Source organism: Suricata suricatta, chromosome 3 (assembly GCF_006229205.1).
Source record: "Suricata suricatta isolate VVHF042 chromosome 3, meerkat_22Aug2017_6uvM2_HiC, whole genome shotgun sequence".
NCBI classification, from domain to species: Eukaryota; Metazoa; Chordata; class Mammalia; order Carnivora; family Herpestidae; genus Suricata; species Suricata suricatta.
Genome location: NC_043702.1, coordinates 143,073,074 through 143,088,995, shown reverse-complemented (window position 1 = coordinate 143,088,995; position 15,922 = coordinate 143,073,074). Strand labels below are relative to the sequence as shown.

Genomic DNA, 15,922 nt, shown 5'->3' with positions numbered 1-15,922 from the left:
GGGAGAGCCAGAGAGAGAGGGAGACACAGAATCTGAAGCAGGCTCCAGGCCCTGAGCTAGCTGTCAGCACAGAGCCCAGTGCAGGGCTTGAACCCATGAACCGTGAGATCATGACCTGAGCTGAAGCCGGATGCTTAACTGACTGAGCCACCCAGGTGCCTCTCTGCAGCTTTTTAAAACCTATTTAAAGAATATTTAATGATCACCTGTTGGTTGCCGTACAGGGTGGAACCAAGCACCTGTTCCCTTTCCTTGGAAAGGTCTCCGTGCACTCGTGCAGGGGTTTTCTTGTTCAGCCGTTAAGCCATCATGTGTAGAAGGCTAAGAATGTCTGGGATCATTTTCCTGATTTCACAAATAAGTGAATGAACTCTAATTAAGTGACTCGCCTCAACACTGATGGAGTTTTTGCAAAGCCCACACCTCAGAATACGGTAAATTGTATGATGTATAACAATGAGAGCCCAACAAACGTACTGTTTTTATTTTTTATTATTAAAATTTTTTTAATGTTTATTTTTGAGAGAAAGTGAGCATGAGTGGGGGAGGGACAGAGAGAAAGGGGCACAGGGTCTGGCGTGGGGCTTGAACTCACGAACCATGAGATCATGCATGACCTGAGCTAAAGTCAGACGCTTAACCGACTAAGCCAACCAGGCACCTTTAAATTTTTTTAATGTTAATTTATATTCGAGAGAGAGAGAGAGAGAGAGAGAGAGAGAGACAGAGTGCAAGTGGGGGGGGGGGGACGGAGACGGGGAGACACAGAATCTGAAGCAGGCTCCAGGCTCTGAGCTGTCAACACAGAGCCCAATGCAGGGCTCGTACCCACCAGACGTGAGATCAAGACCTGAGCTGAAGTCGGCTGCTTAACCGACTGAGCCACTCAGGTGCCCTCAGACTATTTTATTAATGTAGCCAGAAACTTTAATAATAATAAAGATATCAGAATTAAAAAATGACTCCACAGACAGTGCTCCAGTATTGAGTGAAGGTCATTATTTTCTTATTTCTGTAGCCTTAATTATTACATCAAATCTTTAACCTCTCCCAGATCTTCGCTGGGGACTCACTGTGAGGAGGTTAGCCTTCAGGCTCACTAGCTTGCCCAGGTTGGTGACCACCCCACCGGCACTTCCTGTGGCAGTGCAGCAATAGCCATCACCATGCTTTATTGTCTCAAAGTGTTCTGCACCATCCCACCTCTGGTAGGGTCCCCTCCCTAGGAAAGAAAAAAAAACACCCTCAAGGTAACCTGACTATATGCTTCTGTGACAACATCCCTCAGGACCTTGTAACATGAGACCACTTAATCAGACTACGAGTTTGTGTGTTACCATGTATGGGAGACAAAGAAGTAAAAAACATATAAAAACTATGCCACGTGGTTGTTCCGTATGAACCCACCTGAGCAGTACCAGCACAAATAAAGTTGCTTCCTGGAAAGAAAAGCCTCAGTGTCACTCTGGGAGAATCCCGCCACAAACCTACTTTCCTGGTCTTGAACTCATTTGAAAATTTGACAAAAGCTAAGGGCCCTCTTACCCCCACCCTCAAAGGTAGATACATGTAAATTTCACATACAGTTTAGGGGACGTCATAACCTCAGGGTAGCAAAGCAGGAGCTAGATGATAATGTGCACAGCCCAGCTCCCTTTCTTTTCTTTGACATTTAAAAAAAAATCGAGACATTTGATACTTTTTTAAGCAGAGAAGAATATATGGGGTTCTGAAACGCTTACATTTTAAACCCGACATTGTAGAATATTTAGGAATTTGTATTTTAACAGAGCATCACTAAGCATAGGCAGGGGTGTGTCCCATGTTTTCTTTTTCTTAACCTCAAGGTGCAGAGTGTGTCTGCTTGTGTCTTTGTGAAGCCAATGCCACACTGCTCATCCCCAAAGGCAGGGCAGCTCACTTCAGAGCTCCGTTCTGGTTCCCTACATGCCCTGTTGGTAGTATGCAGCACCTTACCCAAGAAAACTAGGTCGGATTCAAGAGACCAGTTTCTCCTTGAGATTAAATAATTTCAAAGCACAGGAACCTTGGGAAGCAGTGTTGCAGATCTCATAGACCCTCGCCTCAAAACATGTAGTGCCGTCACCGACCATACAGCTACATTCAGGGAAGAGAGTCTTTATCCATTTGCAGTTTCCTCATTAGCAATCCTCTTCCTTTCTTATTTACATTCAGTTTTCATTTGCATCCTCTTCTCTTTTGTCTGTTGCCTTTTTGGAATTTATCGCTGGAAAGGGAAACAGTCTCTGAGTGCAATTTCATAAACATTCCTTTCTGAATTTAAATTCCTGGGTCATTTTACTCAAACGCTGGTAGATCCTTATTTTCTTGCATTCATCAGTGTTTCAGATTAGAAGGTGAAGGTGCCAGAAAACTCAAGATAACAGCACCTTGTCTGGGACCGAGGGTTTCTCTCATCTACAGTCAAGTGTGAAGAGAAGCAGTGTGGAGATAGTAAGCAGTCTAGGACTGGAATGGAGCTTCCTCAATCACCCAGGACCTTCTGTCCCTCTGTCCCTCTGTCCTTCTGTGATGTTAGCTCATCATCCTCACAGTGGTTCTACCCCAGTAGGACAACCTCGCTATTCGGGCTTCAGGAATCATGTCTGCATGTCCATCAGCAGGAAGGAGCACAGAGGCCACACTAAGTCTCTTGCTGTAGTGCATGTCTGTCTTGATTCACCACCAAAGCTTATACTACAATGTTTCATGAACAATTAGACCTTCTAAAACATTTATATTAGTTTTATCCTCACGTAATCTGCATTAAGGTTACTTTTCTGACCCAGGTTTTTCTTGGTGAGACATTCAAGAGACATTAACTTGATATATTAAAAAAAAAAATAGGTGGAGACGCATTTTAAATCTTTTCTGAATTATCTTGACGAAGACCAAAGGGACCAATCCACTCACAACATACTAGAGAACTTCTTAAAATGTCTTTTCCCAGGTCTCTTAAAACCTCACGTGCACACAACAGTTTAACTCCCCACGACTCCCTGGCTGATGTCTCCACTACCCTCCTCATGTCTTCCACTAATCACTGTCGCCCACTCCTTTGTTGGGCAAGCTAACCAGTCAGCACAACTTCCACACTTGACCCGTTACCCCAGGTCTCCAGAAAACAATTTGGATTCTATCAAATTGTCCTTAATGTCCGAATGTCTAGAAGCATTTGTGAATTCTCATTTATTGATTTTTCTAAGCTTGGATGCTTGTAGTAAAACATAGTCTTATACTCCCTTATATGTAATCTTAAAATACAAAAATCTTTGAAAACAACATTTTCTTCTAATTTATTTGACAGGAAAATCTGACCTAAACTCTGTGAGGATATTTATAATCTCTATATATCTCACCTAGTATAAATACTTTTACATTTCATAGAGAAATATTAGGAAAACAATAGTCTAAATAATACAGTGCCTTTCTGAAGCCCTAATCTGGATCCAAAATAAACCATTGAGATGAAGAATTACTTGCAATTATTTCCTGTAATAATGCTCTATTTTCTTAGGTATTTGGGAATTTCTTATTTAGGGATCAACAAATTCCTAATTTTAGGAGTAAATAAAAATTTCAATTTTTTAAATCATTTATTGTATAAGCAATATTACATTAGACACTGGGGAACTTGTATTCCTCAAGAAGTAAAATATGTAGTGTGTTAAGAAAAATTACTCAAAACTTGACAAAAGAGTTAAAAAGAAACCACTAGAGAAATTTTTCAGTAGATTACTGAGTATTATTTTGTAGACTTTCTCTGGGATTATCGACGTCATAGGAGTGTGTAATTTTGATTGACTATCAGTCTTTTTTTACACCTCTACAAGATTAGAGGTTAATTTGTAGACAATGGATAAGAATGCAAATGGTTCTTTTTCTAGAAACAATGCAAATGATTCCTGATAACAAAGCAAATAAATTTTGTCCAGAAGAGATTCAGTTAATTTCCATCCATGAGAAAAGCTGATTCCACATATTACAGGTTGTTGCCATGTATGATATAAACCAGTTTTACATTGAATAGAACAGTCATTTTAGAAGGCCTTTGACTGAACATATAAATCTCTGTTCCTCAAATTCTTCTTTGAATTAGAGGTAGCCTCTTAATTATTCTCTCATTAATTCATGAGTAAAATCTTTGCCACATACTCATTTGTATACTAAGTATACATGAGTGTCATGTATTTACTCTTCTGAGAATTATACTTCATTTTTTAAAAGTTTATTTATTTAGAGAGAGTGCAAGAGCAAGCGGGCAAGGGGGGAGGGGCAGAGAGAGGGAGAGAGAGAATCCCAAGCAGGTTTCTTGCTGTCATCACAGAATCCAATGTGGGGCTCTGTCTCAGGAACCATGAGATCATGACCTGAGCCAAAATCAGGAGTTGGATGCTTAACTGACTCAGCCACCCAGGGCGCCCCTGAGAATTATACTTTAAAAGATAATTGTACTAGGGGTGCCTGGGTGGCTCAGTCAGTTAAGAGTCTGACTTGATCTTGGCTTAAGTCTTGATCTCAGAGTTGTGAGTTCAAGCCCACATTGGGCTCTTTGCTGGCTGTGGAGCCTACTTAACAACAACAACAATAAGGTACTTGCATTATAGGAACTCACATATTAGTTGAGTGAAGATAAGATATGGAGAAATCAGAAAGGTAATATACAATAAATGATTATGGATGTGAGGGGCTGGGGTAAAATTTCTGTATGAATATGTTCTTTTTATTTGTCCTGCATTGCTCGTACTTACTTAGCAGACAATTCTGCTTTGCATTATGAAGTGTCAAGAAAGGAAATACAAATACACTCAGCACAATCTTTGTCCTAGAGTCTCTTGTGGGAGAAAGACATGAACAAATCATCATAAAGTAATGATAATGGATGGAGAAGAGAAAAACGTTTAAGACCTTACTGTGTCCAGGAATACCTGGGTGCTTCAGTTGGTTAAGTGTCTGACTCTTGATTTTGTCCAGGTCCTGTTCTCATAGTTGGTAGGATTGAGTCTGGCGTCCGCCCTGCACTGACAGCATGAATCCTGCTTGGGATTCTCTCTCCCTCTTCCTCTGGCCCTCCAACTTTCATGTTCTCTCTCAAAATAAGTAAAAAACATTTAAAAAAAACCCCAAAAGACCTTACTGTGTCTTGATGCTTTATATTTATTGTGATGCTTTATATTATTTCATTAAAGCATAAAAATTTGGAGGAATTTTACCCCAAACTTTATAATTGGAGCACAGACAACCAGCTAATTGCTATAATAACCATGAATAAAAGGTGGGAGTGCCCAAAAGCAATTCTACATGTTTTAATTCCCGAGACCAAAGCTTTCCCTTCGTTTTCCTTGGCAAATCATTTGGTTGGCTCTGGACTCAGGCTAAATCCTGACTTCCAAAGCCCCACAGGATGGAATCCTGGCACAGGCCTGGCAAATGAGGGCCAAGTATCCCTGCAGGACTTTGGAGTTTTCTCGGGTTTGAAAATGACTGGGATCAGTTCCTTGCTGGGAAGCCATAGATCTGGAAGGTCAGAGAAAATATGGGTAGTTTAATTCCTTGAACTTCCCAGTCTTTAGTGTTCTGTGCTGCTGGGACACCTGGTATTTGAGAGACGGGGAGGAGGTGGCACTCAGAGCTGTGTCTCACTTGGAAAAGCACAGAGATTGGTCTCCCCACCCCCACACGCAGCGCTGGAGAGAGTCCCGGGAAGCTGGATGGTAAACAGGAGCCAATATTGACAGAAGAGACGGTTATGGTAAAACCATCTGACCCAAGTCTGCGGTTCAAAGAGACTGGTCAACTGGATTTGCAGGACAGAGTCGGGCAATTTCTACAACCGGCAGCCCATCACCCACTCTTTCGTGTTTTTGCAAAATCCCTTCCTGTACTAACTTCCTCACAGCTGTTTTTATTTCCTGTGGTGGAATTTTGTTTTTTCCATTCTTCCTAGGGAAGAGAAATCAGTACCATATCTTCTCCAGAAGGGAGGCGATTGGTATCTCTCTGACGTGGTGTTGGAAGATCTACTTTGATCCAAACCGGTGTTGTCTGTGTTGGGTGAATTCCAGCCCGGATCAAGCAACTGATCACAAGATGTTTTTGCGGGTTGTGTGCTGTGTTGTGGTCGTGTGGCTGGTTCCTGCCTCATACGGTGCGTATGCTTAAGGTTAGTTTATAAAATATTTGATATCAGTCTACAGATTTTGAAGCATGGTGTCTACGGTTTTAGTGAATTTTAAGTTAATGAAATATATTTCCTTTATTGAAAAATATCAAATGACTTGGCCTAATGCTCTGTACTCAGTAGGGGCTTAGTAAATATTTAATGATAATTCTGCTCTATGAAGTGGGTGATTCACTCCTTATTTGCTCTTTCTCTTCTGGGAGTAAAAATACCAAGTTCACAATCTGGAGAGGTCTTACCTGTTACAAACTCCAGAAATGCTATTTGGAAAGGGAATTGTTTCTTTATGGTTGAATTGAATGTAATTCCTGCTATTCTTTTGAAAACAAAACTTTGGGAATTATTGGGAAGGGAGGGATGTGGATGGACATGGACATGGAAGAGTACAAGAAGTCAGACTCAACAATCCAAGAAAAAGACACTCAGACGGCCACTAGGGCTTCCTCACGGTACGTGATATGTCAAGTGAATCCGTTTTCTTTTTCCTCTCACAGAGAGCTGTCCCGAACTTCCCCCGGTGGAAAATAGCATATTTGTTGCAATGAAGGAGGAAGGACAAATTCTGGGGATATATGTTTGTATTGAGGGCTACCACCTGGTGGGAGAGAAAAGCTTTACTTGCAATGCCTCTGGGGAGTGGAATACTACCACTCCCACATGCCAGTGTAAGTTGAACCTTTGTTTTTTTGTAACATCGTGTCCTCTCACTCCGTTCTTTTGCATCCTACCTCCAGTAGGCCATGACAAAACTTTATAAGAAAAAAATTCTCAGCTTCTGGAAATTAATTTTTAATGTGCCCCAGGGTGGAACTTCTCTTAGAAGGCGCACGATCAGCTCTTGTTCAGTATTGATTCAAGTAGTTGATTAATTGAATTACCCTCAATCACCCCTGCAGGGAGGAAAACATTTCCTCTCTATATTAAAATTGCCTTTTGGGGAGCTGTAATTTGTTTAATATCATACTCCTTAAGAAATTTTTATGTTATAAAAATCTATATGTACTCATCACTGAGCTTCAACAATCATCATGTAACGAATCTTTTTTCTCTACAATTCTGTTTTGCATTATTATTATTTTGAAGTAAATATATCATATTTTGTTTCATCCATTATATAACTTTTGAACTGGGAAATATTTATGTTCTCAGTTTACAGATGTGATAACTGAGATATAAGTGATTTGCTCAAGTTCACAAAACTCATTTGTGGTGTCTGTGGAGACAGAGAATAGGCAATTTCCTTATTAGTAGTTTTAGGAATAGTTGGGTTTGCTCTCCTTTATACCTAGAGTAAAGCACACCCAACGTTTATCCTTTATTTATCTGAGCAAATTCATCTTCTCTCTTGTTTTTTCACCGGGAAAAAGCAAAACGAAACAAAGAACAAACTGATGAGTATTGTGTATATTTGTGGCCTAAAGGGAAGGAAACACTTGCCTCCAACATAGGGTGAAGTATTTTCAGCAACGCTTACCAGAACGGTGAACATGCCACTGATCATTTCCAATTATGTGCTTAATTACTTTTAGTACGTTCAAGCACCAACTTTCATTCTTGTGCATGACCAAGACATTTCCTACCACACTTAAGCCAACCTTGTCTCTTCATGTCCTGCATCGGTATGATACCATGAAGGAGTCACTGTTAAAAAGAGAAGTTTTAGTTCTGATTTCTGTTCTCTCAGTGAAGTCTGAGGAGGTCTAGCCTCTGCAGTGGTGGACTTCCTCCTGATCTTCCAGATCACTTCCTGTTTTCTTCCTCAGTGGGCCACTGTCCTGACCCTGTGCTGGTGAATGGTGAACCCAGTTCCTTGGGTCCTGTGAATGTGAGTGAAAAAATCACTTTTACGTGCAATGAGAACTATATCCTTAAGGGCAGCAACTGGAGTCAGTGCATGGACAACCACACATGGATGCCTCCCTTGCCCATCTGCAAAAGCAGTAAGTATAAGAACACAAGTGCCAATCCAAAGATACTGATCAGAATGATACCCTAGACTTTTGCCACATTCCTGCGATGATGTTTTCCTCTTTCTTTCCTTCTTTTTCTCTTTCTTTCTTCCTTTTTCCTTCCTTCCTTCCTTCCTTCCTTCCTTCCTTCCTTCCTTCCTTCCTTCGTTCCTTCCTTCCTTCCTTCCTTCCTTCCTTCTTTCCTTCCTTCCTTTCTTCTTCCTTTCTTTTCTTCTTTCTTTCTTTCTTTCCCTCTTTCCCTCCATCCTTCCTTCCTTCCTTCCTTCCTTCCTTCCTTCCTTCCTTCCTTCCTCCTTCCTTCCTTCCTTCCTTCCTTCCTTCCTTCCTTCCTTCCTTCCTTCCTTCCTTTCTTTCTTTCTTTCTTTCTTTCTTTCTTTCTTTCTTTCCTTCTTTCTTTCTTTATCTGGGAAGGGTCTGGGATCTAGGAGGCAGCTAAGAAACAAACGGAGCTCACAGAGCTAAAACTCACCCCAAATGACATGTTCCAGTGAAACGAACAACATCCAAACAATAGACACTTTTTTTCCCCCTCTCAAGTAGGATAGTTTGGGGCATGTGGCTTTTTTTGTTTGTTTGTTTCATGATAATGACTTAAAGTTCTTATTTGAAAAATAAATAAAAACAGGGGAAAAGGACCATAAATCATCCATTGCAAAATAATATAAGATAAGGTTTGAGAGGCACCTGGGCAGCTCATTCAGTTAAGCGTCCAACTTAGGCTCAGGTTCTGATCTCGTGATTCATGAGGTCGAGCCCGAGTCAGGCTCTGTGCTTACAGCTCAGAGTGTGGAGCCTGCTTTGGATTCTGTGTCTCCCTCTCTTTCTGCCCCTCCCCTGCTCACCCTCTATCTCTGTCTCTCAAAAATAAATAAACATTAAAAAATACTTTTTTTAAGTAGAGTTGAAAGTACCTCTTTCTAACACAGTAATACACAGTTCTCAGAGGAAATTAGTTGGAATGTGTTTGTTTCATGACTTTTTCTTATGTTTATGCAGACATTTAAAATAAACATATGCACGCATATCTACACACATATGTGCTTACAAAAATGGGACTTTGCTATGTTTTGTTTAAATAGCTTTTTTTTCGTGTAACATTATACATGGGAATCTTTTTCAATCAGTATATGTGGTTTTATCTCCTGCTTTTATTTATTTGTTTTTTATCTCCTGCTTTTAAAAAATAATGTGGATACACCATGTATTCCACATCTCTAGTATTGATGAACATTTGCTCTATTTCTATATTTTTTCCATTACAAACAATGCTGAAATGAATGTTATATAAGTATACAGATACATATATCTTTATGTCTGTGCTATTATTTCTGTGGGATAGATTCCTAGAGTGATTGGTAGGGACATAGGATATACTTATTTGCAAAATATGCTTAAAAGATCCAAGAAATTCTATTAAAAAACTTCATTCTTGGACACCAAATAAATATTGAAAAATCAATTGTATTACTTTCTAATAATTATGATACGAATACTGAAATGTACAAGTAATTCCATTCACAAGACCTATATGAAAATTTACTGAGGGACATAAAATAAGACTTGAATAAAAGATATACCATGATCCTGGATGGACAGACTGGTATTATGATGTAATTTTACCAGAGTTTCAAATGTAAAGATATAAAACAAAAAGTTAAGTTTAAAATCTCATTTGGAAGGGTACGTACCTAACATTACAGATTTATGTATTTAAAGACTTATGTTTTTAAGACTTAGTTTTTTAGAGCAGTTTTAGATTTATAATAAAACTGGGGGGAAGGTACAGAGATTTCCCATACACTCCCTACCCCCACATATGCACAGCCTCCTCCATTATCAACATCACTCACCAGAACCGTACTTTCTTTTTTAACCAAGGATGAACCAATGTTAATATATCATATTCACCCCAAATCCATAGTTACCTAAAAATTCACTCTTGGTGTTACACATTCAGTGGGTTTGGACATCCGTGTAATGATGTATATCTATCATTATAATATCACACAGCAACTTTTCACTGCTCTAAAAATCCTCTGTGCTCTGTTTATTCATCTCTCTACTTCCCCCACCCCTCTCAGCCATTGATCTTTTCATTGTTTCCATAATTTTTTCTTTTCCAGAATCATAGAGTATACAGTATGTAGCCTTTTTAGATTAGCTTTTTTTTTTTTTTTTTTTTACTTAGCACTATGCATTTAAGGTTTCTCCATGTCTTTTCATAGCTTGATAGCTAATTTTCTTTTAACGTTGAATAATATCCCATTTCTGGGTGTACCACAAGTTTATGGACCCAATCACCTCCTAAAGGACATCTTGGTTGCTGCCAAGTTTTGACATTTATGAATAAAGCTGCTATAGATATTGGGTGCAGGTTTTTGTGTGGATGTAAGTTTTCAACTCTTTTGGATAAATACCGAAGAGTGCAATTGTTGGATTTTACGGTAAGAGTGTATTTGGTTTAGTAAGAAATCATCAAATTGCCTTGCCAAATGCTGTATCATTTTTCATTCCTACCAGCGATGTAGGAGAGCTCTTGTTGCTCCACATCCTTGTCAGCATTTGGTGCTGTCAGTTTCCAGACTTTAGCCATTCTAATGGTTGTATAGCAGTATCTCCTTGTTTTAATGTGCGTTTCCCAATGACAATGATGCCAAGCCTCTTATCATATACTAATTTTCCATCTGTATATCTTCCTTAAGAGATTTCTGTTAAAGTTTTGGGCCCATTTTTTATGTTTATGTTTATTTTTTTATTTTAATTTAATTTTTAAATTTAAATCCTAGTTAGTTAACACATAGTGTAATAAGGACTTCAGGAATAGAATTTAGTGATTCATCATTTACATACAACACCCAGTGCTTATCCCACCAAGTGCCCTCCTTAATGCCTATCACCCATTTAGCCCATCCCCCTGCCCAACATCCCTCCAGCAACCTTCAGTTTGTTCTCTGTGTTTAAGAATCTCATGGTTTGCCTCCTTCTATGTTTTTATCTTATTTTTGCTTCCCTTCCCTGATGTTCATGGCAAATTTTAAGGCTAGACAATTCCAAGATTAGCCCCCAAACAGGATTTATATTCCTCAGACTTATGGAAGGGCAATGAATATAACTAATAATTACAGACATGAATATTAAAATTAGATACACATGTTTTTCTGAGCAAATTCGCAAATAAAAAAATGGTTTCACCTAACATCATTCTAGATATGATGGGCTAGTCACTTATGTCAGTGAGGGAGACAGGTATCATTCTGTGGATGTATTTTGGCAGTAGTTATTAAAATAACAGGCAGTTTTCTGTTGCTATTTTAAAATTTTTTATTTAAAAAATTTTTAAATTTTAGAGAGAGAGAGCGAGAGTGAGTGGAGGAGAGGGGCAGAGGGAGAGAGAGAGAGAATCCTAAGCAGGCTTCATGCTCAGCACCGAGGTTGATGCAGGGCTAGGTCCCATGACCCTGGGATTATGACTTGATCTGAAATCAAGAGACGCTCGACTGACTGAGCCACTCAGGTGCCCCAATAAGCATTTTAAAAGCACAAACTCTATATAGCCTCTTTCAAGGAGTTAGGGGTTACTTAAAACATACATATATACTATAGGCAGTTAAATTACAAGCATATCATATCATTATTAGCTTGATACAGGTTTAAAGAATTTATTTCTTCTGGGCCTTTTCTATTTTACTCTCTTTTCATTGAGTACTTCCCATCCTAGCTCTGAAATGCAGGATCTCTGTATTTTTGTATTAGTTCATCGCCCAATTCTAGTGGAAGCTCCTTAGGTTCCTGAGCAAAGCAGATTCTTTTCTGCTTAGGCCCAAGATCCATATCATCTCTTTCAGTTGAAAACTGTGCTCTTAAAAGTTACCAGGAGAGCCCTGTCTGTACTGGGGTTCCTTAATCAACTCATTGGAATCCTTTTCCCTTTCCTCTATATGGCGTTTGAACTCAGTTTTTGATCTTTTAAAAATTATTTATTAACTGCTCAAAGCAAACATCTTGTGTTGTAGAAAAATACAGAAGATAAAAGAAAACATTTAATTGCCTACAAACTTACTACTCAGAAATAACAGAGTACTTTGGTATATAATTTTCAGGTTTTTTTCTGCTCATATACATTGGTGTGTAAGTATATTTTACAAAAATAGCATTTTATGCTATTATTATAATTGCATTTCTATTTGTATGTATTATTATAATACATAGTAGTATATACTATGTACTATACTAACACATGCTCTTTTATGCTTTGCTATTTTTACTCAACTACTTGGTTTGAAGGCATTTATGTTTCCATAAACATATATCTACATAATTATTCTTAACTTTCCTTTTAACCTTGATTACATGTTTAGACTTATATAGTCTCAGAGCTCAAAGGGACTTAAGAGGTAATACTATTTAATCTGCTCATCTCATAGGTTAGGAAGGAAACAGAGAAGGGTAAAATCATGGTTAGAGGAAAAGCCAGACCCCAAAATTCATAACATCTAGTACTTTGTCCAACTCTCTCTCCACAACTTTAGAGACTCATCTTCTTTCCTCCCAGCCGTAACCTGCCTTTCGGAAGCTTTCATGTTGCACGGATCTGTTCCACAGAGAATGTCAGCCTCCACCTGAACTCCCACCATTTATCTCCTCTCTTAGGGAGGAGATAATTTTTCTTTTCTTGCTCACTGACAATCTCTACAACTTAAATGTCCTCTCTTCAAATTCATGCCAATTAGAAAGCACTCTGAAATTCGTAATCACTCCGAGAACGAACTGGGGGAGAAGGTCTCTCTCAGGATAAACATGATTCTGACCAGAAGGAACCAGAGAACACGTTCCAAGATCCCACATAGACAGTTAAACTTAACAGGGGCTGTTAATTGAGCATAATTCATGACTTAATTCCTGTTCTCCTGTTTCTCAGGAGACTGTGGCCCTCCTGGGAATCCAGCTCATGGCTATTTTGAGGGAAGAGATTTCAACTTAGGTTCGAACATTACTTATCACTGTGAAGAGGGGTAAGTATATGCAATCTTTCAAATGTGAGACCTTGGTGTACCTGGATGGCTCAGTCCGTTAAGCATCCGACTCTTGATTTTAGCTCAGGTCATGATCTCCTAGTTCATGAGTTTGAGCCCCAGGGAGGGGTCTGTGTTCTGAGTGTCTCTCTCCTCTTTCTTCCCCTCCCCTGCTCATTCACATTTTCTCTCTTTCTCTCACAAAATAAATAAATAAATAAATTTAAAAATTATAAGAAAACACAAAGCAAAATCTTGCCCATTAACTGGTAGCATTGTTTTGGGGAGTGACCCAGTCTGTCTTACCTCATGCCCAGACTTCCTACTGCTTCAGGAATCTGAGCTCATTCTGATTTTGAGAGCTGCTTTAGCCCACTGCTGGCTGTCCCCAATCTGTAAAAGGTAGACTGATGTCTTTATCTTAGTACTTATCTGGTATTTAGTTTATTTATTCTGAAGTACTACATTTTTTTCTTTTAGTTAAGATGAGAGTAGAGGGGGCGTCTGGGTGGCTTAGTGGGTTGAGCATAGATTCTTGATTTTGGCTCAGGTCATGATCCCAGGATCTTGGCATCGAGCCCCATGTTGGTCTCTGTGCTGAGCCTGGAGCCTGCTTGGGATTCTCACTTGCCTTCTCTCTTGGCCCCTTCGCACTTGTGCATGCACTCTCTGTCTCTCAAATTATAAAAAAAAGACAAAAGAAGATATTTAAAATGTATGTTTTTCTAAAGAATCTCAGCACAAAAACCCAAAGAAACACAGAACATGTGGAAGTATGAAAAGAGAATGATTTATTGTCCCAGCTTGCCCCCCATTCTCCCATCTGGCTTCCTATTTGCAGTTATGTGAATTTTAAAAATACCCTTTAAAAAAAAGTAAAGAAAGAGAATGATTTATAGAGTCTTAATAACCCTAATTAGAGTCTAACCTTAATTTAGACAACCTGATCCTATAGCTGACAGATTTTCTACTCTTTCCTTGACTTCAACCTTTTTAACTTAGGGTCATGCTGCCTCACTAGCATTTCAATCTTGTTATAAACTTCTAGTGGACATGTTTTTTGGATTAAAAGCTGTATCTCCTTCCAAAGATTTATTTGAGGACTATCTCTAGCTTTCCACTCCTTTTAGGAAGTAGATGGCAGATCCTTTTTTAAGTTCTTGAATGACGAGACTCTTCATCCCTCACCCTCTCCACCCAACAACTGTGTGTAAACACACGTATCCAGAATCTCACTGTTCCATGTTTTATAGGTTGAATTATCACTTGAGTCCTCTCCACCCCCAAGGAGAGTGGTTGTAGTTGATTGCTGAAATAAGCAGTTGTTAAGGCTCAGGAAGGTGGATTCTACCATGATATAAAATACTGAAATACAACCATCCAAAACCGGTCTTAGTTACCCAGCTCAGAAGGTAGGGAGGCTAAGTGTTGTTGCCATTCTAATGTCTGTTCAGGTACCACTTAGTGGGCACGCGGGACCAACGGTGCATTGATGGAGAGTGGAGCAGTGAACTTCCATTCTGTGAGTTTATCCAAGGAACTCCAAAACCAACTCCACAGACTGCGATTGAGAAGGTGCTTGTAAGTAGTAGGCTTTTCTGTCTCATTCACAGTCGTAACTCCGGGACCTGGCATCACTCCAGGTACATGCTCAGTAAATATCTGTTCGCTGTGGGGTGTTTCTGAAGGGTTGGCCTTGGCCTGACTGTAGAAATAAACTATTAACTCACATTTTTACATGAAAAGTTCTCATTCACCACCATCATCACAAACACCCCATGAGCACCGGTTGGTAGGAGTTATTGTCTCATGGACTTTATAGAGTGAGTGTTTTAAACTCATGTCTTAGACTTGTATGTATTGCTGTGAAAAGTCTCTAAAATTCTTCAAGTTTCCAAAAAACACTGAACAGATTAATTTTCATGGAGATCCTGTTTTTAGATCCCTCTTTTTTTATTACTGGGATGATAATAAGTATATATAAGCTAGAAAAATTTAAATGAAGGGCGCCTGGTTGGCTCAGTTGGTTGAGCATCTGACTATAGCTCAGGTCATGATCTCACAGTTCGTGAGTTCGAACCCCGCATCGGACTCTGTGCTGACAGCTCAGAGACTGGAGCCTGCTTCAGATTCTGTGTCTCCCCCTCTCTCTGCCCCTCCCCCACTCATACTCTGTTTCTGCCTCAGTAATAAATAAACATAAACAAAATTTTAAAAAAGAAAAGAAAAATTTAAATGATTTATCATGTTGAAGACCCAGATCAGGGATCTAAACACTACTCATTAGCATCAGAGTATACAGCTGGATCTCAGTTCTTAAGTTGTAACTTACTAAGCAATTTTTTTTTTTCAGTTTGCCTTTCAGGAGGATAAAGAACTTTGCAAAGCCATACAGACCTTTATGCAAAGACTGAAGGAAAATGGCTTAACAATGGAGGACCTAAAATACTCTCTGGAAATAAAGAAGGCTGAGTTGCAGGCAAGACACAGTGCCATGATGTTATAGCTGAGCAGACTGGGTAATAGAAAATCATCTGTGAATAAATTTTCCTCTTGGTTCTGAAACTGGTTTCCGATTTTTCTCCCTTTAGACTGGAATACAACTTCACAGTAATCAACTGCAGTTGCATAAAGCACCATGTGTGTGTGTGTGTGTGTGTGTGTGTGAGAGAGAGAGAGAGAGAGAGAGAGAGAGAGAGAGAGAGAGAGTTTGAGTATGTATGTGTGCTGCTCTTATG

General features: G+C 39.3%; 1 protein-coding gene across 1 annotated transcript; it reads left to right on the top strand.

Moving 5' to 3' along the window:
* Window positions 1-5,838: 5,838 nt before the first annotated feature.
* C4BPB (complement component 4 binding protein beta) lies at window positions 5,839-15,749 on the top strand. Its single transcript, XM_029933122.1, has 6 exons — window positions 5,839-6,169; window positions 6,697-6,867; window positions 7,966-8,142; window positions 13,091-13,184; window positions 14,639-14,765; window positions 15,538-15,749. The coding sequence occupies exons 1-6, from the start codon at window positions 6,112-6,114 to the stop codon at window positions 15,688-15,690; spliced, it is 780 nt and encodes a 259-aa protein (XP_029788982.1). The 5' UTR covers window positions 5,839-6,111; the 3' UTR covers window positions 15,691-15,749.
* Window positions 15,750-15,922: the final 173 nt, after the last annotated feature.